The 23,147-nt window shown below is 49.5% G+C and overlaps 1 protein-coding gene across 5 annotated transcripts in view; it reads right to left on the bottom strand.

Moving 5' to 3' along the window:
* The window catches only part of Mbp (myelin basic protein), a 105,838-nt gene that overhangs the window by 3,079 nt on the left and 79,612 nt on the right, over positions 1 to 23,147 (bottom strand). Inside the window, exons 5-9 of one of the 5 annotated variants that reach the window (XM_057788557.1) lie at positions 22,530 to 22,598; positions 9,226 to 9,327; positions 6,989 to 7,024; positions 6,592 to 6,624; positions 3,043 to 3,165 (exon numbers count right to left, since the gene is read on the bottom strand). In XM_057788557.1, coding sequence (XP_057644540.1) covers positions 3,043 to 3,165; positions 6,592 to 6,624; positions 6,989 to 7,024; positions 9,226 to 9,327; positions 22,530 to 22,598 — 363 coding nt within the window. The remainder of the gene's footprint in view (positions 1 to 3,042; positions 3,166 to 6,591; positions 6,625 to 6,988; positions 7,025 to 9,225; positions 9,328 to 22,529; positions 22,599 to 23,147) is intronic. The other 4 variants (XM_057788558.1, XM_057788561.1, XM_057788559.1 and 1 more) reach the window with 4 other exon arrangements.

A 23,147-nucleotide genomic window follows, 5' to 3' on the forward strand; every position in this document is an offset into this window, starting at 1 on the left:
ATTTATTTATCCTCTTACTTCCTCTACTCTGGGGACTGGGAAATGCCTAGGCTTTCCTGACACAGAAAGTAGGTGGTTGCTTGCGTTCTGTTCCCATCGCAAGTGTGGGACTTTCTTTCTAATTTTCCTTAGCCACGTGGGTCTCATTGCACATTAAAACACACAGTCCATAGGTCCTGCCGTGGACTGGCTCAGATACTCACCTGCTTAGTGAGGACTCAGAAGCCTGTGCCTGCCCTGTACGCGCTGACCTCGGACACACCCTAGTAAATACGTGCAAAGCATGACTTGGAATTAACTAAGTGAGCTTGTGTTACAGACCCAAGCAGTCACAAACTGAATTCCTGCTGTGGTGGTTCTCTCGGGAAACAGACAGCTCAGATCAGAACCTTTGCACATCACATTGTCAGCCAGGGTTTGACAGATGGTCTGAGAATGGAGGTCATGTCCCACACTTATCAGATGCAAAGACACTAGAGTCGAAAGTACGAGAAGCCTTTCCCCCAGATATGCAGCCTCCTCGGTCACAAAACATGAGATGTGAAATGAGAATCCAGGAGGGCATCTCCAACCCACCACCAAGGCCAGTCTCTGGGGACAGCACATTTGGTGCAGATGCTGCAGCCTGTGAGTCAGTTCTGGTCCTTGAACCACCAGCCACCTCTACCTGGATACAGGAATATTAATTCCTGCTACAGGAATATTAATGTTTCACCCTAGGAAGGAGACGGGTATGGTGGGCTTCCACCTCAGTGGGGCCTCTGGCTCCCAGGCCTCTGTGTTCCCTCTGTTCATCTTTGCATCAGAAAAGAAACTGGCTGAGGGAGCAGAGAATAACTGTGACTGAGTGTCTGCAGGCTGCCTCTGTGACATCGGAGCACAGAGATGATGGAGTAAGAGCGGATGGTAGCTTGGATGCTACACTAAGAACCAAGGGGACTTCTCAGACAGCGGCTCTTAGTGACAGGGCTGACGGGGACTACGGACCCGGGGATAACACATGCCTCAGAGCCTTAAGTGAGCATGGGAAGCCACCTCCAACAGCTGCTAGAAGAGACATTAATTTGTCTCACCCTGCTCCCCTCCAGACTAGAGGCTCTGTGATGTAGACTCATAATTGGGAACTTGGCCATGTCACCAGATTCCCGGACCTTTATAAATATCAGTTTCTTCTCTATCACCCAGCCCAGAGACTCTGTAGCAGATGCTGCTTTTCCTCACCTCTGCTGAGGCATACGACCATTACTCTGACACCTGAATGCAGGCCTCATCTGCCATTGTGTCCCTGGAACACCCTCAATCAGGATCAGACTCAAGGGTCTCCATCTTGGGGCTCCTTCTCTCCTCCTGGCCCAGCATGTCAAAGGCAGCTCCGCTGGTCGCCTCCTTCTCCTAGAACCCTCTGAGGTCTTCTCCAGACATCCCTTTACTTTTAATGCTTCTCCTAGATGTATGCTGGCTCATCTTTTGTAACTTAGCCAAGTGTCATATCCCCGCTCTAGAGATACAATATCCCCTCCCATGTTTCCCAAGGCACCTCAGTCTCTTCTACAGAATGTCTTGCCTTGGCCGCTGAGTTCCAGGGCACCTGAATTGGTTTCTCGGATTTGAGAGGTCTTGGCCCTGGCCAGCTCTCCAGATCTCTGCCTCCTAGGAAGGCAGCCCTGGCCCAGAGTATCCTGGTCTTCCTGACAGTAGTCATCTTGACCACAGGAGACACGAAGTGCCAGAGATTAGTTGAAAGGGGTAGTTTCATCAGCTTGTTTCTTTTTGTGTTGTTTTCTCGAGACAGTGCTTCTCTTTAGCTTTGGAGCCTGTCCTGGAACTAGCCCTTGTAGACTAGGCTGGTCTCGAACTCACAGAGATCTGTAGGGACATAGCCCCACCCATTGGGGGCGTGTTCGCCTCGGGCTAATGTTTACGGATAAATCTGCCGGGCGTGAGCCCAGCAGCCCTTTTCTTTTGCTCCGCTTTTCCAGTACTCCGCGGGAACCTGTGGTCCTGTAAGTCTATTTCCTTATTAAAGCTGTATATATCTATATAATCTGTCTGCATTCATTTGCGCCACCACAGAGATCTGCCTGCCTCTGCCTCCTGAGAGCTGGGATTAAAGGTGAGTGCCACCACCACTCGACTCATCAGGGGACACTTGGGACGTGGTTCAGAGTCAAAGCCTGGTCTGGGCGCCCATGTTCCTGCAGGATAGACTTCACCCTGTGGGTTCCCTGGGGAGGACACAGGACGCCTCTGAGCTTCAACCTTCCCTTCCAGGTAGCCTTTTTACAACTACACAGGGAGATTCTCTGCACAAGGCTAGCACTGCTTTGTAGATCAGCTCCTTGGCTCGATGCCTGCCAGGACCTTCACCACCACCTCAGCAGATATGGTGTAAGTGGGTACATCTGCCCCTCGTCTCTCAGAACAGTCAGGAGCTGAGGCCACAGACTAACCAACAATGGTTCTGGCATCTATCCCTGGGTCTGTATGATTCTGGTATCTATGCAGCCCCTTCCTGGGTCTTCCTGGGTCCCTGGAGTGGTTTTAGTGAGCCTTCCTCAGTGTGTGTGGGGCTCTTATCAGTCATTTCCACATACAGGTGTTGCTCATTCCTACCTAGGCCCTTGGTGGGGGACCCAGGTTAGTGGTCCCCCTGACTTTGACCTCTAGAGAGAGAAGAGGCACCTTATGGGCTCAGTGTGAGGCCTGGGGAAACGCCTGCGCATCACACAGCGGCATCCTTTAAAAGGCTCCTGGCTCCACATTAATTTCCTAGGAAACCAAGAAGAAGGCAGAGCTATGTTGGCTAAGAACAAGAGAGGGCAAGTCATGGGTGGAGGAGGTGACTGAACCTTTGGCTAAGCTTAGCTGAAGATTCTGGAATTCATCTTACTTTAATACTCATCCTGACCCCTGGCATCACTCTGTCTGGGGTCACGGTTTTGCCTGGAGGAGTGGGGCACAGTGAACCCAGAGTGTGGTTCCAGGCCCCCACTTCCCACAGAGGTGCCCAGGTGTTTCCCCACGGTAGAAGTGTTACATTACCAGCTTAAAGATTTTGGAAAGCGTGCCCTGGGCGTCGTAGGCCCCCTTGAATCCCTTGTGAGCCGATTTATAGTCGGAAGCTCTGCCTCCGTAGCCAAATCCTGGCTTCTGCCCCTCGGCCCCCTGCAAGAAAAGACCAGAGCTCAGTGTCCCGCTCACAGCTGCCACCAGGGCCTACCCAGGAGGACATGAACCACCAGGTGGCACTGGTGAGTCACTCAGGAGCCTGAGCACCAGGGAGCTCCGTTGGGGAGGGGCTGAAGAAGTGCCTGTCCCCAAATCCTTCAGGGGACATAGCTGGAGAACAGAGGGCCTGACCAGGTGGTGCTGTGTGTTCTGAGGCACAAACACCCAATTTTACAGGCAGTTGCGGAACTCCATCCAGGCCACAAAGGTGCTGGAGTCCAGGGGCCAGGAGGGTCACCCTGTGCCTGGCGCTTAAGTTTGTGTCTGCTAGTCTTACACAGGTTAAATTCTGCTTACCCGTGTTCTGCTGCTTCTGTGGCCTGGGAGAAGGAGGAATCTCTGGACTCTGTGAGATTTACCTTCCCTACAGTAAAAGACTGATTTCCCAATCTCAGGTCCAGGGCAGCCTCTCTAGGATGGCCTTAGTGACACCTAGATTCAGGCTCCTATTTGGGATGCTGACCTGTGCAGGAAGCAAGCTGTACCTGGTAGCGGCTCCTCCCCATTTTGAGGTGGGTGACCTCAGGCTGGTGTGGGAGCCTCTGTGAGCCCAGATTCCTGCACAGCGGGGTTAGTGCCTGCTCTTTCATTCACAGGATGGACAGTCCTAAGTGCCCACCTTCGCACGTGGGTCCTATGGAACTGGCCACTAAAGAGGACAGGCACCCCTTCCTGCCTCTCACTCTGTGGAGATGGTCACCCCCTGTGGGATGCAGTAGTGGACAGTGATGACGGACATACAAGACTCTCTGGGTCCCAGCTCGAGAAACGATAGCAGCCTTCTGGGTAGGTCTTCACCCAGCTCCAGTGTTCAGTCCCGGAGATTGATCGGGAAGACTCTGCCTGCCTTGCAGAATTCTGCCTCAAGGGCAGGACTCAAGACTTTGCCTTGGGTCTTGACCAGATGAAATGGCGACCCAGCTGTTGTGGCTAACATGGTAACTGCTAACAGCTCAGCATCAGAAGCAGCCCTGGGCCTCAGCGTACTAGCCTTGCTGATCCAAAGAAGTGCTTTAGGCGAGAAGGATCTTGAGATGCCATCCAGCTACCCACCATCTTAGATGTGCTGTGGCCGGGGTCAAAAAGACCCCAGGCACTTCCAGGTAGGCTGGCTTGGGGCAGGATGGAAGTTAGGACCCAGGCCGTATGACCTAACATTGACCCCTATTCCCGCTACTTATGTAAATTGTGCTCACTTGCCTTTAATCCCAGCACTCAGGAGGCAGAGACAGGTGGATCTCTGTGAGTTCAAGGCCAGTTTCCCCTACAAGAGCTGGCTTCAGGACAGTTAGGGCTGTTATACAGAGAAATCCTGTCTCAAAAACAAAACAATAATTCCCTCTCTTTAGCTTGTATTTGGAACAGATAGTGGCGCCCCCTGGCTGCCAGGGGTCTGTTCTGGTTTCAGGTGGTCTGATGAGGTAAGGGATGGGGACTAGTGGAAAGTCTAAGCTGGGCCCTTGGGTCCAGCCAGAGCCACTTGGGCATCCTGAACTCCTGCAAGCCACATGGAAAGGCTGTGGCATTTGGGGAGTGTAGCACCAAACACACAGGCAGCTAAGAGGCAGGCACACAGGTTTCTCTGGGTGAATGCTGAGTCCCTTTGTTCCAGAGTACGGCTTTTCCCCCAAACCAAGAGCCTCTGAGACTTGAATTCAGCTAAACTTTCATATCAGTAATGTGGACTGTCCCAGACACTTACATCTCGGAAAGCCTAGACATTACCAGGGTACACACAACAGAGACATGAGCAAGCCAGATGGAGTTCCTGAAAACACCAGACAAGAGGGCCATCCTGGAGACAATGAAAACCAGGAAGAACATTGGACAAGGAGAGACCTAAGGGATCCTGGAGAGACCAAAACTAGAGAACGCAGAGATACCTGTTCGCCAGTGGGTCAAAGGGCCTCCCCAGAACCAGGATGAAGTGTCCTCCTCCCACCCAGTCTTTGCCATGGCAACCCACACCTAGAGAATCAAGACATGAACAGCAGTAGCTAAAGTAAGAATCCTGGGAAGAATCAGACGTCACCTTCAACATCATTTTTGTCTCTTGATGGCACAGACAGTTAAAAACAAAAAGAGGTTATGAATGGATCTAGGTAGACGCCTACCTCGTCATCAGTTTTGAAGATTTACCTTGTGAGAAAAAGAATCAGGTCCAACATGCATTTACACAGAATGTTCCAGTGAGCAGTTCACTGCTCAGTGTGAGAAAGTGCTGGAATGAGGCGGGCACCAGTCTCCTGTCTTTTGAGTAACCCTTCCTCCTGCACACCTCCCTCTCTTTATTTTATTTTTATTTATTTATTTATTTATTTTGAGACAGAGCAACTCTGAGGCCCCTGCCATATAGGCTCACTTTGATCTTTCAGGAGTCCTCCTGCCTCCGCCGACTGAGTACTGGCCTTACAGCTGTGTGCCCCACGCTCTGCTGCCCATCTTCTTCCTACTGTTGTTTCTACCCCACCTCTTTCTTCTGTCTCCCTCTCTCATTCTCGTCTCTCTGTCTCTCCCCCTTCAACCATTCTCTTGTATATTGTTTGGCTGGCACAGATGGCCTTTGTACCCACTGTTCATAGACAAAAACCTTTCACCCCACCCCCTCTGGCTAACAGGCTGGTGTTTGTGTATCTGTGTAGCTCTGAGAATTAAGCTGCTTACAAGGATAAGAGCCGTATCTAGTATCTGCTTGCAGCTGGCGTCAATATATTTGGTTAGGATTTATCAGTAAGCATTTTAAATCAGCATAGACATCAAGTGTTGCTAATATTTAGAAGCCAAGCCATTCAAACAATTAAAATCTTCATGGAAACTTTGCTCGTTTTTCTTAAAATCTGAAACCCCGAAGGAATCTTTCTTGGCAGTTTTTTACCTCCGTGTTAGGCACTTCTAACACACAAACAAAACTCCAAATCTCCTGCACTAACAGGGAAAGGGGTATTAGAAACTAAACAATAGGATTTAGCATCTCTTCCTTTGGATCTGCAGTACTGTCTTAAGGGGTGGCCAGCATCTTTCTGTGTTTGGTCTGTTGGGCTCTTTTTCCCCAACATGGCCACTGGAGAGAAATTAGGGATTTTCTACAGTGTGATATAGTCCTTCTTCCCTGAGAAAGCACCCAGAACCCTTGTTGGAAGGAGGTACGGGGCTGGTGGGGCTTGGATCTCAGCCTGGCAGCAATCCATACTGAAAGGCTTCGTCCCTGCCCTGGAACAGAAAACAGCCTGTCAACTGCGGTTGGTGAGCTGGGCTGGCTAGGAAAGAGAAGGCAAGTGTTAAGGTTCTGAAAGAACTTAGAGGTCAGTGGGCTATGCAGGCTGCAGAGGAGGAGGAAGCAGAGGAAATGCGGTCATCACCTACCCAGCTAAATCTGCTGAGGGACAGGCCTCTCCCCTGTGGGGAAGAGAAAGAAACAGTGACGATGTCGTGAGGATCACCCAGGGCAAAGTCCTGAAACCAACAGCAACACCAAATGGCATGCCTCCCCCGTAGGACCAGGCTCCCTCAGTGCACCAGATCCAGGGTTGGCAGGACCACCTGCAGCTCCAAGACCGGCATGTGGTGGATCCTGGCTCAGTGAACAGTGTAGTGATGCACTGGCCTTGTATAGCTGGAGACCGGCCGCTGCTGCATCCCACTGGGAAACTCTGGGGTGGATTTAGGGAGCCCTGAGCCCAGTTCCATTCAGAACACAGTTTTAATTTCAGGGTAATCTTCTGCATTGGCTGGCAGTGGATCAGAACATATAAGGTCTTACCTTTCCTTGGGATGGAGGTGGTGTGCGCGGTGTCACCTGGAAGACAGAGAGGTGTGGGCTGCAGTGACTCACCCTCCTGGAGGCAGTCCCACTCTTTTTCAGAGGGTCCCTCTAGTTCACGTCTACAGACATGGCTCCAGTCTATTGGGCATCAGAAGCTAACACACGCCTCTGTATCATGCCCTGCTTGGGGCTGGACATGCTGCACCCACTGATATCTCCAACATGATGCCTCATTTTAAAGTGTCTCTGTGTGTGCTTGTCCATGTGCATGCAGGGGCCCATGGAGGCCATGGCGGTGGCGCTGGAGTTATAGGCAGTTATGAGCCACCCAACATGGATGTTAGGGATTGAACTCAGATCCTTTGCGAGGGCAGGGTGCTGGTTAGTTTTATGTCAACTTGATAGAGTCATTTATGTCTCAAGATAGAGTCATTTATGTCACAAGAGCGACTCTCAATTGAGAAAATCCCTCCATAAGATTTGCCTGTAAGCACATCTGTAGTCCATTTTCTTAATTAATTGTGATGTGGGAAGGCCCAGGCTATTGTGGGTGGGGCCATCCCTGGGGAGGTGGTCCTGGGGTGCGTAAGAAAGCAGGCTGAGCACGTCCGTCAACAGCACTCTTTCACGGCTTCTGCTTCAGCTTCTGCCTCTAGGTTCTTGCTCTGACTTCCTTGCATGATGGACTGTGGTACAGAAGTGTAAGCGAAAGAAACCCTTTCCTCCCTAAGTTGCCTTTGGCCGTGGTGTTTTATCACAGCAGTGGAGAACAAACCTAAGACAGGGCGGATGCTATCTTAATTAGTGCGCCATCTACCCAGGTCCTCAGCGTTAGTTTTTCATAAAGCTTTATTGTGGTGGTTTGGATGAGAATGACCCCATAGGCTCATATGTGAGTGCTTCACATATATGTGAACAGTTGATGGAAATGTTTGGGAAGGATTAGTAGATGTGGCCTTGTTGGAAAAGGTGTGTCACTGGGTTGGGTCATTCCCACTTATTGCTCTATCTATCTATCTATCTATCTATCTATCTATCTATCTATCTATTATCTATCATCTATTATCTATCAATCTATCTATCATCTATTATCTATCTATTATCTAGCAATCATCTATCTATTATCTATCTATCATCTACCTATCATCCATCTATCTATTTCTATCTCCCCCTCCCTACCTCTCTGCTTCTGGTTATGTCTCAAGATGTGATCTCTCAGCTACTGCCCCAGCACCTTGCCTGCCTGCCTGATACCATGCTCCCTGACATGATGGTCATCAACTCACCCTCTGACCTATAAGCTCAGAATAAACTCCTTCTTTTATAAATTGCCTTGGTCATAGTGTCTTATCATAACAATAGAAAGCTAACTCAGACATTTGTTTTGTAGAGGAGTTTATATTTGCACAGAAATTGCAATGAAATCACACATTTCCCCTACACCCATAGGGCAGCCCACCCAGTTGCTTACTTTCTGCTATTTAGCATGAGCATTAATGTGACAGATTATAACTGATAAACAAACACTGGGGCATTGTTATCATCGCTATCAGTTGGATAACATCACCCTATGTGCTGTGCATCCTATGTGTATAGACACATGCCCTGCATCCTATGTGTATAGACACTATGTGCTGTGCCTCCTATGTGTATAGACACATGCCCTGCATCCTATGTGTATAGACACTATGTGCTGTGCCTCCTATGTGTATAGACACTATGTGCTGTGCATCCTATGTGTATAGGCACTATGTGCTGTGCCTCCTATGTGTATAGACACTATGTGCTGTGCATCCTATGTGTATAGACACATGCCCTGCATCCTATGTGTATAGACACATGCCCTGCGTCCTATATTCCATGTCACACAGAGCAGTCGTGCTGGCCTCACACACCCTGCATTTCTTTGCTCACCAGTCATCCTGGGCAAGGCCTATTCATTGTCTCTTCTCAGGGTTACAAGGCCTATATTTCTACTTAGCATCAACTAGCTGCCTTGTTTCAGGAAAATTGAATTCTTATTAGAATACATGGTTTGTTTCATGCCCCATACAGCTAAGAGTGCCCTTTGGGACTTGGAATCCTTGTAACCAAGTTCCTACTAAGGGTGGTGTCTCTCAGGTCAGCTGCACCCTGAGAAGGATCCCAGGAAGTCACGGGTGAGCTAAGGACTGTTTTGGATCCAGCAACCTTCCTTTGATGCTTTCCGGGTCCCCTTGTACATGGTCACTTACAATGTTCTTGAAGAAGTGGACTACTGGGTTTTCATCTTGGGTCCGGCCGTGCTGCGACTTCTGGGGCAGGGAGCCATAGTGGGTAGTTCTTGTGTGTGAATCCTGAAAGAGAGAAGCAAGCAACTTAGGATGACGAGGACATAACCGGGCCAGGTCCGTCCTGAGGAAGGTGGGCTTCCTCTCTGTGCTTCCCCATGATGGGGAAGATGCTGGTGTGTCGCCGGACATCCGAGTTAGGCATGGCGCTTAGGTGGAGGATACGTGGCGGTGCAACCGCGGCTTGCCAGGTGGCTGCCCTCTGTCTCTGAAGCCATCACGGGCAGAGGTAATCTGTTCATTAGCTTTGGAGCAGGGCGTCATGGGCCAGCCTCTGCCTCAGGTCACCAGGTTCTGAGTCTGCAGGTGTGTGACTGACACTTTCCAACCTCGAGTAAGACGGAAGTAAAGACTGATACCTGCTGTGAGTGTCCATCTGACCCGAGAGTTCATAGTCCACAGAACCGGAAGGTTCTGGGTCAGTGGATAGAGCCAGTGAGACCCTAGCAAGCCCAGCGGCAGTGACGGAGCACAACCTCGGCCAGGAGGTGGAAGCGACCCTGCTTTTGCCTGCTGCTGTCCTCCTGGCTGCCACTCAGTGCTCAGCCCAGTGAACATGCGCAGTGACACAGGAAGAGTCTCCACCCAGCCAGGTGCCCTCGGGCAGAAGCCAGCAGAGAGACTTCGCCACACTACAGTTCCCAGAAAATAATAGTTCAGGAGGAGACCACACATGTTGCCCCGTCTCTCCCTCTGCGGTTCCCAGCTTAATTGCAGAATCACCCTTGGGCCTGGAGGAACCTCTCCCAGCCAGCAGCAAGACTACAACAGGGGGGATGTGTGGGGCCTGTCTGCAAGAGGTCACAGCTAGGCAGTCCGGTCCCCAGCAGCATCCTGTCTCTCTGTGTGTGGGTTGGGAGAGCCCTCTTGAGCTGTTTGCCACCAGAAAGTCAAGAACTGCTTCTCTGGAGCTTATGAGGGTGTGGGAGATGGGTGCGACTCCCTGGGTGATAACTAGAGTTGCCAAACGCCCAGCATTTCTCTGTGCCTGTTATGTCGTGAACCTCACTGTGAGGAACTGAACAGTGAGCACAGCTTCACCTTCTGTGTCGTGTGCCCTGAGGGCACGGACACATGTCTACTCCACAACCTTCGTGATAAATAGCAGCAGACAGAACACTGTAGCTAAATGTGGTCTTATCCTTCCAGTCACCTTGACCTTGTTCACCCACTCCTGCCGTCGACAGACACAGTCCGTGCCCTCCCTCTCCCCTCCCTCTCTTACACAAAGACCAAAGTTCACTGCTTCCTGCTGACCAGCTGACCACGTACTGAACCTTCTTACTCTTCAAGGTCATGCTCTGCATTCCCAGCCCACCTCCAGCTGGCATTTGCTAAATGGTCTTCCTCTCCCCTCCCGTTGTTCCCACCCTGACAGCCAGCTCACACCCTGCAGAACTCTTAAGCTTCATTCCTTTTCGCAACACATGTGTCCAGTGACCTGCTGTGGAGACAGGATGCCATTCGCTCTTCCGTGGCTGCTGTGAGGGGCCTGAGCTTCCCAGGCGACCTGACAACCCCTTAGAGCTATGAAAGCTGGGGTCAGGCTGTCCATGATAAAGCAGGGAGTGGACCGCGCAAGAGTCATCCGCTATAGGTGACTGCTGTGTGGCTTCACAGATCTCTGATCTCTTTTAATTTGGGACCTAACCATGAATCAATCTATATGCTAGGGGTCATGCATATGGCTAGCATATACACCAAGAAGAAACAGTGACCAGGATGCTGACTTGAGCTTTTGGATCTACCCTGTCCCACAGATAATTTCAGCAGCAATGCAATTATATTATTATATATATAATTGCTATATTATATCTGAAGATTTTTTTGAATCAAAAGATATTTAGGCAACCATATTTCTATATAATAGTAGCAAACACTTAAACACAAACTCAAAATTTAAATGCCAGTGACAGAAAAGAACCTGACGAAGCATTTACAGAATTTGGCCTGAGCTGTATCACAGCAGTAGAATACTTTCCTACCAAGGCCCTGGGATCAGCCCCTGAATAGCGCCATATAGGGACTCGTTAGTCTAGAAACTATAAAAGAGACCAGAGAAGAGTTAAGTAGAGAGACATTTTATATTCATGGATTGGAAAACCCAAACAGTAGAGATGTCAGGACTATCTACCTATTTAATACAACCGCCAGTAGGATTACTGACAAACTAATCTTGACCTAAATGGGAATGCAAAAGAATCCAAATAGCTAAACCACTGAAAAAATATAGAAGCTACCCAAATCACATCGTTTTATTTTTGAGATTTATTACATAGTTTATAGTAATCAAGCAAGGTTTCTTAGACACGACATCAAAAGCTGATTCATCAAGAAAATAGGTAAAACCAGACCCCGTGAAAGCTCAACACTGTTTGCATGAAACCCTCTCAGGAGCCTGAACAGACAAATGACAGACTGAAAGAATGCATTTGCAAATCACATATGAGAAAAAGAATTAAACACAAAATATTTTTTTTAAACACTAAATCTTCAAAACTCAGCAGTAAGAAAATAAATTGATTAAAAACTCAACAAAACACTTCAAGAAGCATTTCACCAAAGATGTGTGGAAACCAGCTGAGACATGAACAACAACTGCTCAATACCAACAACCACCAAGAACATGTAACCAGGGGCATGAGATGTGACGACCCACCTGTTCAGATAGCCAAGAAAAAATACCGACAATACCAAGTGTTGACTGGTACAGGGAGCAACTGGAACTGCCATGCATTGCCATAGGAATATGAAACTAGCACAGTCACTGGGAAAAACAACTCGGCAGTTTCTTGCAGCAACAACAGCTGCACGTTGACTGGATGGCCCTGCAATCCCATCTCAAGCTTGGAAGGATGAAAGAGAAATACTGTAGTTTTGAAAGTGATTTTTAAGTGAATGTACTGATCACTAATCATTTGAAGGAAAATAATTTAGATCTTAAATGAAGAACTTATACTCACCCAAAGCCTGTATGTGAAGGTCTGTAGAACATTTTCATCCCTGCAAACTATAAACAACTCAAGTATTCTTCATCAAGAGAATGAACACACTGAGGTGTGCTCATCAATGCAATGCTAATTAGCAATAGAACAAACAATATTTTGAAACACAAAATAAAACCAAGGCATCTTTAAGTCATGCTGACTGACAGGATCCATTCAGAAAGATTTTACTTGTATCATCTTTTTCTGTGACCGCCCCGAAAAGCCTATCCTGTGGTGAGGGAGGCTAGAGCAGGGGTTAGGAGACGAGAGAAAGGGAGCTTTGATTACTCAAGGAAGAGGGGACGGTCTTAGGTTGATATGCCTTTGTGGTAGTAGCTACACAAGTTTATCAATCTGTTAAAACATATAGAGCTCTATACAAAGCAAGTCCATTTTGCTGTATGTTAGTTTAGAAAATAAAACAAGGCCATTTAACAGCATGCTTGGAGCCATCATACTGTTCTGTGAGTTTTCCCACCAGAACCTCCGTGGGGAGGCAGCCTGAACCTCAGCTTCCACCCTGGAGCTTTCCTTACAGGTCACTCTTGCTTAGTCAGAACGGTCTCCCCTCCACCTATGCGACCGCCTCCCGACCCAGGCAGCACCTTTTAGCTGTCAAGTATTGCCACGTTGGATTATCCTTTTTGGTTTTCCACACCTCATGCCTTCATGTAGGTTTTACTCTTTCATCAGAAAAAGACGGATCTGTGTGGGTCCCAGGGTACTGTTGGATTATCATGACAGCACTCAGCAGCTAGAAAGAAGAAGGAGTGCAGGAGCAAAATCCTCCTCCTACCACAGTGTGCAGAAAGAGCTAGTCACAGGAGCAGGAGCACCCTCCAGGGCCGCATGTCAGAACCCTAGAAGCCCTTGGCAGGTGCTGGGTAGACAAGGCCCTGGCTTCCTCATGTGCGGCATGGTCCTGAAGCACAGTTGGAAAGGACACAAAGGGTGGCGGTTCTTCAGTGATGTCACGCCTTGGGACATACCCCAATCTAGACCTGGCTTTGTGGTGAGTACAGCAAAAGCCAAGAGGCCACCTCAGTTGCCATAGTAGCAACATCCTGGGCTGGGCAAGAGGCTGCATGGGCCAGGCCAGGGCTGCATCTGAGTTCTTCAAATATGCAGGACACAGGGTTGCATTTTAGCCATTCTAAATATACAGTTCAGTAGCAACTATACATCCACCATCACTCAGCCCATGCAACCCTTCCTTCTTTAGCAGAATCTGTCCTAGGTAAGCCCTGGCCTTTCTCTCTCAGGCCTCCAGGACCACGGCTCTACTTTTAGACTCCACAAAGATACAGATATTTCCTCCCGGTCTGTGGCTTGTCTGTACACACTGCTAACATTGAGCTTTGATGGGGTCTAATTTGCCTATTTTCTTGATGAATCGGTTTTAATGTCAGGTCTAGGAAACCCTTTTCTACTCCGGTCAAGAAGATTGTTTCCTATATTTTTGTTTAAGATTTTAGAATTTTCCAGCATCCGTAGAGATTTATGATTCAGTTTCAGGTGACTTTTGCATAAGATGAGGGTGGAGTTGAGGTACGTTTTGTTGGTGGTGGTGTTTGGCGGTGCGTGTCCAATTGTCCCAAGAAGATCTTCATTCTTCTGTTGAGTTGTTCCTGAATCTTTGTCAAAATACAATTCATTATACGTAACCCCCCCCCCCCCACGGGACTCACTCTATATTCCGTGTAGCAATATTCCAGATTTTCCAAGTGTCTGCCCAAGAGCACTGGTGATGGGCAAGGTCAGCGACAATCTGGTGAGCTGGCATCTTTGGGAGAAAGGACTTTGGTCTCTTAGTTCATTATGGGCTATACATGCAATTATTCTCCGGCAGGGAACTGCTTTGCTGTGTTCACGAAGTCTAAGTGAGGAGCCCATACTGAACGCTTTATTGTTGTTCCCCAAGGCTGCAATCTCTGTCTGTGCCCAGCCTGTCTCCAGCAGCACATCTTCCTTGTGGGTTCCCAACAGGCATTGTAACAAAGTCACCACCAGTAAGAAGGGCCACAGGGCCAAGGCCAGTGTTGGCTGGCCAATGACTCCGGGAATCTGAGTGGGTTGGGGGTCTTGCCACCTGGCCCATCTGAGCACCATGGTTGTGTTTGGAGCTGAACATTTGGAACAAGCGAGGGCCAGCAAAGCTAGTCTTGTTTTTAAAACTAAAAAATTCCATTGTATGAACAGCGGTGCTGTGCGTCCTTACAAGTAGGCAATGGATAATTGGTGCCCTGCTGTGAGACAGGTAGACTTTGCACGGCAAATGCTTTTAAATGGCGTCTTACTGCACACTGTCTTCTCTTAGTCTGTTTTTTTTCTTTTTTCTTGGTATTATATCAAGAACCTAATTTTGTGTCAATTCAGCTTTGCACCATGCTAACAAGGAAACACAACAACAAACCTTTTGAGTCAAAATGACGGTGAATTGTTCTGGAGCTGTGGAAGGGACCCCCAGCCAACCAGGTCATTGATCTTTGAGCTTCATGCTTCCCCTATTAGATGGTGAAAAATGACAATTTCCCTCAGCTGGAAATGGTGACCATCACCAGCAGGGGGCACTCAGCCTCTTCTCTCTCTCTCTCTCTCTCTCTCTCTCTCTCTCTCTCTCTCTCTCTCTCTGAAGAGGGCAGGAAACGGGTTTTTGGGGTTTTTCCAGCTTCCTGTAGGAACCCTAAACTTGGACGGTCTATCAGGGGGTCAACGGCCATCAGACTGGCTGGCTGCTTGTTTCCCTGAAGAGAGGCTGCTCCCTGAAAACAGCATGAGAACACCCTCGCTCTGCAGATCACTACAGGTCACGAGTGACTCTCGGTCACGGCAGCCATTACATAAGGAAGCGGGGCCTTGGCTTTAACGGTCAGGGGAAATAAAGATCCCAATTTCTGGCCTGAGAAATGCCCCCGCCCGAACCCCTTGCCTGGAAGCATGACCTGCCGCATCCAGGATCTGGGGCTGTGCTTTCTCCCTTCTCCTGTGGCCACACAGATTCGTGTAAACACCGAAAATCGCTCACATTTACACAGGGCATGGCTATGTCTCTCACGGTCCTGAACCCAAACCATCACCCATCACCCTTGCTCTGCTCGACTTCGTTTGTACCGTGAAACCGAGGGGTCCAAGGACCTTCCTTTTGAGGCCCTTCAGGAGCCCAGGCCCTGCAGCAAACCTGGCGGAGTGGGCCTAGAGATGCGGGAGGATCTGCTATCCGCAGCAGGCACAGGAGGCTGCTGACTTGTCGTCCAGCCAAAAGGGGAGATGTGGAAGAAGAAGAGAGTTTAACATCACGGTTTACCTAGTTGTTTCAAAGTTTGCAGATTTATATCAAGTTCTGAAGCTGTGGGCCAGAAAGAAATTGTTTATATCTGAGGGGGGAAAACCTGAGTATTGTAGATGGATGGAGCCCATTGGGTCCGGGAAATCAGTTCCTAATTAAGTTGGATTTTCAAATAAGATCTCAGTTAAGGTTAATGGCAGGAGCATTTCCCATCATTATCATAGGAATGGTTTCATTTCCATGTAATTAAAATGTAGGACCCTGTTAGTTTCTGTCGAAGGAAAAACTAGTCCTCAACACCAGCAGTTAGGGACATTCTATTCTGCCCTCGGAGGCAGAATCAAACCAAGTCACCTTCTGATACATGTTTTTTTCTTTCCTTTGAGTTTAGTTTTAAGCCATGGCCCCGCACTGGCTGGGCAAACGCTCTGCTACCTGACCTCACAGAAAGCTGCAAACAGCCACGTGGTGGCGTCAGGACACCGCAGTCCACAGAGCTCTCATTAGTGCATCCCAGAGTGAGGGAGGAACTCAATTAACATTTAACTGTTTTTAATTGAACTCTGAGGCCGGGACCTTGGAGGCTGCTCTGTGAGGCCTGCGGGGAGCTTGTGGCTTTGAGAAAACGTTTTCGCCCCTGTGTAAGTGAGTGTCAGCACTCCCACAGCTGACACCCACAGAGCCTTTCTCCGGCAGGACAGGACTGGCCTCTGCTGTCTCTCCATGCCCTGGAAATCTTGGGAACAGCTCTCCTCCTTAACGCTGTCTCCGATGGTCATAGTTGTTTTATACTTGGTAGTCAGTGGCAGGGCTCAACAGCCAACTTATCTGTGATCCATTTAGATGTCAGGGGCATGGATTTGAAATAAGGGACATGGGCAACCAACATGTTTGACAAAAGTCTCAGATGGTGATAGAAAAATTCTGCCTACAGCGGGAGGCCATCTTTCTCCTTTCTGACTCCCCGTACCCCGACTGCGCCAAGACATCTTGGCACATGTGTGTCCTTCTCACGGCTGGTTGGCCCCAGTTCTAGCCTCGTTCACATTCACAGAAGAAGCCAGAATGCCGTTTGTGGTCAAATTGCTTCTAATGTATTTCTGGAGAGAGTGTTCTCTCTTATTTACCCTTAGCAAAATTCATGTATTTTAAATTCTGGGGTCTAGGGGTGATGAGCAAGCAGTCTTCCCTTTTTTGGGTCTTTGCCTGGCTCCAGAACACATGTGTTCCACGTCACTGACGCTGTGACTCATGAAAGAGAGCCCTTTTCTTCACAGAAAGCAGGCAGCATCCACGTGACTTTTCTCACTTTCTGGACAGGTATGGATAGACTTCCTGTGTGGGTGGAAACTTTAGGATGTCTTCTGTCTTCACTGTCCTGCATTTCCCCTCAACTCACTGCGAGGCGGGGATGCTATCTGCTGTGGGGACAAGTGAAGACCACCAGTGTCCATCCTTGTGTCCCTGGTGGAAGAATGATGCTTGCCACACATTCCACGGTCTGGTTCCTAATATGGAGAGTTTGACCTTCAGCCAATCGTGAAGTGAAAGCTTCTTTGATAGGGCTGCAAAGCGGGGGAGGGGCAGCCGCTGCAATGTTGGGGGGGGACCGGCTCCCTCGTGTTGCTCCAGGACATGGAGAACAAAGATATTGTGACCTTCTCTGGCAACTTTGCCCTTTTCTTTGGCGGTGTAAGGATTAGCGGCAGAATCTTCTGGACTTCTTACCTCCTGGGATGTGCACCAGAAAGACGGACAGAAAGCCCAGGCGGTCCCATGCACTTCTGGGATTAATTGGGTGCTCTCTAGGCCGGGGATTTTCAGGCTTCAGCGGGGCCCAGTTCTGATGCTTGCTTCCAGGCTTCTCCTGGCCAGTGGCTCCCCGCAAAAGGAGCAACGGTGGCAGGCCAAGGGCTCTGTGGGAGCTGCAGGCTGTTAGCGACCTGACTGCTCTGCCTCTCCTCCTCCAGTAGGTCAGCAGCTTGGTGGTACCTTGCCCCAGCGTCCTTTAGTTCCTGAGGCTTTGATTCTGCTTCTTTTTAAATACGGTAGGAAGTGGAATGAGCCTTGATACTTCCATTTCTTCACTGCTTCCAGGAACCCACTGTTCTTGAGATCCCATCATATCCAAAGCATACCATTAAATCCAAATACCAAACAGAAGTCACACTAGCAGTATAAGCCAAACACTGATGATACAGAGCTGTTTTCTTTGGGGACAAGGTCATGCTATGTAGCCCTGGCTGGGCTTTAACATGTGACGGCCCTTTCCTCCGCTAGTGCTGGGACTGTAGGATGTACCTGGTTTGCGACTTTGAAACTTTGTGTCCGTTTGCACAATGTATGGGTCTGGGGAGGTTTCTTTGGAAAGATAGTGAAACAAAGACAGACTTTTCAGAGAACCAAGGCTTTGAGCTCAAACCAGGCATGGGGATTGCACACACATCCCTGTGCTAGATGGCTGGACTTCAGGCAGAGAGTTGGCCTCCTGTCCTGGCCAACAGTTGCTCCAAAGACAGACTGAGGACCTACTCCCATGTGCGGCCACAAAACCCATCCATATCTACCCAGAGCCATGTGTGGGGCAATGAGGAGGAAGTCAGATTCTTGGAACAGCAAGGCAGGCTCCCAGTGCGTGGGAATCCCTCTGTGAGGGCAGCACCTGGACCTGCAGGCTACACTTCCTGGGGTGGAGGACGATCTAAGGAGCCTGGTGCCTGCTGAGGCTCTGCCTCCACCTCAGGAGGATTGAGATCCCTCATCTGATGTGAACCTCTCCTGAAGACAGAAGACCAATGGGCTGGGAGTCTTCAGACAATATCTGTAGTGTGTTCCAATTAAATCACACTCTCAATTTAACAGCCGAGGAAACCACACTCAAGAGCAGAAACACAGTGCCCGAAGGCTGTAGCAGCACAGGGTGGATGGAGTCCCTGGAGTCTGCAGGTCCAGCATGCCCTCTGAGGTGACCTTGAGTCCTTTAGAACAGGTTGGAACTGGAGTACACAGAGGGCAGACTGCCCATGGCATGACCAGGAAGTCTGCTCTGAGAACACACATCTTTCTCACTTGTTCAGCACCAAGTCCTCTCTAGACAGATAACGGGCTTCTCTCTGGTCACAGCCGCTTCCCAAGTGAGCAAGCCTAGCTCTGAGAAGACTGTAGCCCAGGGACATTCCTCTGCAGACTGGCTGGTAGAACGAGACCTAACCCTCAGGTCTTTGATTCTTGCTTTATGACCAAAGATTGCAGAATCCCAGAGCTGGTGGGTTGGATGCAGTGCGGGCCTTTTGGGAAACCTGGGCCGTGCATGGTGATGGCTGGATGGTGCCCTGCCAGGCTGGCAAGGAGAGGCTAAAATGCCTCCCAAATAAGCCGAGACAAAGCACCTGGTGGTGTGGACAGTAGAGTTGGCCCTTTCTGTCCACCGTTCCCCCAGGGTTCTTGCCAAGCCCCACATACAGGCAATGAGAGGGGGTCCTCATGGATAGGCGGTCCTTAGCTCCTGCCTCATTTTGTTCATTGTGTTCCCCTTTAATAGAACATACTACTGCCTGCTGCCAGGCCATGCCAGGCCATGCCGACCATCCACAAGGCAGGAACGGAGGAAGGGAGAGGAAGGCTGCCCAGATGGGGTATGCAAGACCTGTCTATGCATTTCTGGGGAGCTGTTTGTCCCTTTGAGGTCCACATTCTTTCCCACGCTGGAATTTTTGCTTTTCTCAAATGCTCTCCTATTTATCTCTTTCTGCTCCTTCCCACTTGTCCCTCAAGCTCCAAAGAACAAGCATGGCCAGCCCCAAGAAAATGCCTGAGTCTCTTGGAACTGAAAAATGCATAGCGGGGAGTCTGGCACTTGAGGAGGCCATAGCGGTGCTGGGACCAACTGGGTGTGACCTCCTTCACAGAAGGTGGGTTTTTGTTACAGGGCCTGCAGGTGTGTTAGGAGAGCGAGAGGCAGGGTGGGAGAGGAACACATAATATAGTGGCATGCGTGTATACCTGTCTCTCCACTGACACAAGCAGAGGTGCCTTCTTAGCAGAGTACGTGGGATGTGTCCTGGCTACAAAGCCAGGAAGAAGCGTTCACAGCTACTAGCAGTGCTCACCCGTGTCCTCTGAGCTTTCGACTTGCAAGAGAAAAAGTCAGCAGCTCCCGATGAGGCCTCCACCTAGCGCCTTTATCTCCTTAGCAAGTCACAGAATCCTGAATGACAAGAGTCAAGAGTCTATCTGAAACCTTGAGAGGGGCCAGCCCTGGCTGGGCTTTCCCTGTGGCTGAGGCTAATCCGTATCTGTGACTCATTACCACCTTTCTTAACATAATGTAGACAACCTCAGTGCTGGAGGACGACATCACCCACGTGAGAGAGCAGACAATCCTTAGGAAAGTCCCGTGGGTTTGCAACCGAGAGGGAAAATCCTGGGCTGTTAGACAGACACTGGCCTCTGTGCTTACCTGCCATGGGGACAGACCCAGAACCATGACTGTGCTTTCCCTGGTGTATCAGGGAGGCCGGGGTAACTTCCACGCACGGGTTCTGGAACAGTTCTCTGTTGCCTGGTAGAATACATCAGGGTCTTGCCTCTAGATTTGGCTTACATCTGTTTTCCCTCACACAGTAGACATGGAAATATGATATATAGCACCTAATAACTCCTGTCTGCTTTACCTTGACCCTAATGTTTGTTCAAACCAGTCTTCAAATTCCGTTTGAATGAAAATGGGAACCCACAGATAACAGATGCAAAGAACCTCACATTGGGAACCTGTAGCATGTTTTAGCATCATGTAGCCATAACACGTCCACAAGAGACTGGACTCTGTGACCATGCAAGGATGTCATTCACAGCTGGCCTGCGGCCTGATTTTCAAGGAGAAAAAGCCAATATTCTCTTAATAGTTCCCAGCTGGGGAAACCCTGGGGTTCTGGTTAGAATCTCCACTCTACTCAGGGTCTGCTTCCTAGAGCAGCATCTCAAGTCCAGGGGAGGACGGGGTAGACAGTGTCGGCATTGTTCACAATGATCAAGGTATCCTACGGCTCGGTTCAGTCATCCAGCCCTGGGTACCAGGTGCCTCTCACGCCTTTGGATGAGGCGCCTGGCATTGTTACAGGATTTACAGCTGCCACACTGGCTGCAGGCTAGGTTCTGAAGCGGTGGGGCCAGGCGCTTGCTGGGCAGGTGCTGTCTGTTGCCTGAGACCTCTGCCCGTGTAGGCAAGTCAAGTGGATGCAGGCCCCAGCAGAACCATAAAGATAAACTCTGGAAGTACAGTGGGCCCTCACAAACTACTCGGGGAAGAGTCGCGACAGCTCTCAAAGCTAGGCACAGCTGAAACCAAGCAGGACTCGGCCACACCAGCGTGGTCGCCCACAAGTGACTCAGTTTCCATTTGGGGTCCATTCTGGCTCAACAGTCATTTGAGTTCAAGCCTGCCTGCTCTGCCTGCTCCAGGATCCTTGAGGGCTGGGAGAAAGTTCTGATTAGGCCCATGGGAACGAGCATTTTTGCCCATGAGAGAGAACACATTATCTATTTAGATACAGACTGTTGAATGCCAGCCAAAGGCACATCCAGTTAGAAAAAAAAAATGTAAAACTTGTTTGCTGCTAGCAGGACTCGCAGGATAGGTAGGGAGGCTGCTTACTTCTCTCTCAAGGACAGTGTGGGGAGGTGGTTAACTGATTATACTGTTCTTTGATCTGTTTTTCGCCTGAAATTAGTATATACGCTGGCTGAGAAATAAACTCGAGGCTGTGCAGAGTAAGCTGACAGTGCCCTGAATCTATCCTGGTTTTCTGTCTCAATTTCTCTCAACCTGCCACCTCTTCAGCCTCAGCGCCCCCTCCCAGGTACCCCCAGCTGACGCTGTCGGAGCGGCTCCAACACACCAGGCACTGCGCACAGGCCTCGTTCCCGTCATCATGAACCGTCTGTCCCAGGGAGTCCAAAGCCCTTGACTATGGACACCTTTCCTGCTGCCTGCCTTGATCACAGTGAGCCCCCTCTCTGGCTTACATTTAATAGGTGGTAGAATTGTATGGTCACCGACCCTTTGGCATCTTCCCTCCTGATAGGTGCTCGATGGAGCAGAGAGAAAAAGGGAATATTCTAGTGGTTAGGTCTCTGAGACGTTGTTTCCAAACCGTTCACCTTTTGTCTTTGACAAAGGCAGCTGACAAGGTTCAGATGGTGTGTGCGTCTTTGTGAAACAGTCACTGACAGACACACAATGTGTGTGGTGACGCTGAGCTTGCATGAGGAACAGTCCCAACCATGGCTGACTGAAGGAGCCCCCTCTTGTTGCTACCTTCCCCAGCTGTGTCCAAAGTATGTGAGTGTCCATACTGGGAAATGAGGGCGGATCTCAGTCACGCTCTCTGTGACATACTCAGAGGGACAGATATCAGGGAACTGGACTTAAGAAAGACACGCGCCATTTGAGTTTAACTCAGCTGATATTTGTGGAATGCTTGATATCTGATAGAAGCTTGCTTTCCAAGTAGTTAGGGAACACAGGCAGGCAATGACCTGGTTCAGGCTGGTCCTTCTAGGCCAGTGCTCTTGGTGACTCTTCAGCCTGTGTGGCATTACAGAAGGCCATATCACAGGTCCACAGCTTGTTCCCATGGCCTTCTCCATTATGATGACCTGACAGCTGTACCATGTCTGGTTGGTTCTTTGAGATTTTTGCACCACAGACTCAAAGACAGACTCTCTACTTCCTACATGTTTTTGTTGTTGTTATTGTTTTGAATTTTTTCCTTGCTGTATCCCTTCAGGGCCTCACAGATGCCTTGAAGACCTCTTGGATCCAGGGACACAGTAAGATCCTGAAGGAGCTGTCTGTCCTAACTCCTGTGACTCTTTCAAGGAGCATTTTCACACACAGGTGACCCTTGGCTGGAGAGACGGTGACCGCAGCTTACCTTGTACATGTTGCACAGCACAGGACGGCTGTGGGCCAGAGGGCTCCGGCTCTGCTTTAGCCAGGGTACCTGCCGAGGAGGACAGAGTGGGCTGGGTAAGTCCAGTGTGGGCACTGCCTGCAGAGCCCCGCGGTCCTCCGACAATCTCTAGGACCTGTGCGGCTGACCTCCAGCAGGCTAAGGAACGTTTGCTTGTCTGGTGTGGTGAAAGGTTTTGGAAGCCTACCATTGAATTGCAAGGGAATGGCCTCATTTCACACTGAGTTTTATTTGCAGGCCTTTATTCTCTAGGGGCAAATGCAGTAGTTTGTGCTGGATTTCCAAATAGGACTCAGACGTGAATGGCATTCTCTAACTTTTTCAAGGTTTCTCCAGAGTTCCAGATGACTTCAAGACCTGCAGTGTTCGGGGTCATGCTTGCGGTTACATGGAGTGACACTCTCTGCCTACCTTCTTTGTTGGTGAAGCTCAGGGACTCAGGGACACCACTCTTTCCCTGGCAAGAGTCTCAACTCTACTGCTATAAGTTTTGTGGCATGGGATTTATTCCTGATTCAGAGTATCCTAATTTAGAGTGTTAGTTATGAGAGAGTATGTTGACCTCAAGGAAAGCCAAGC

This window comes from Chionomys nivalis, chromosome 14, assembly GCF_950005125.1.
Source record: "Chionomys nivalis chromosome 14, mChiNiv1.1, whole genome shotgun sequence".
Lineage (NCBI taxonomy): Eukaryota > Metazoa > Chordata > Mammalia > Rodentia > Cricetidae > Chionomys > Chionomys nivalis.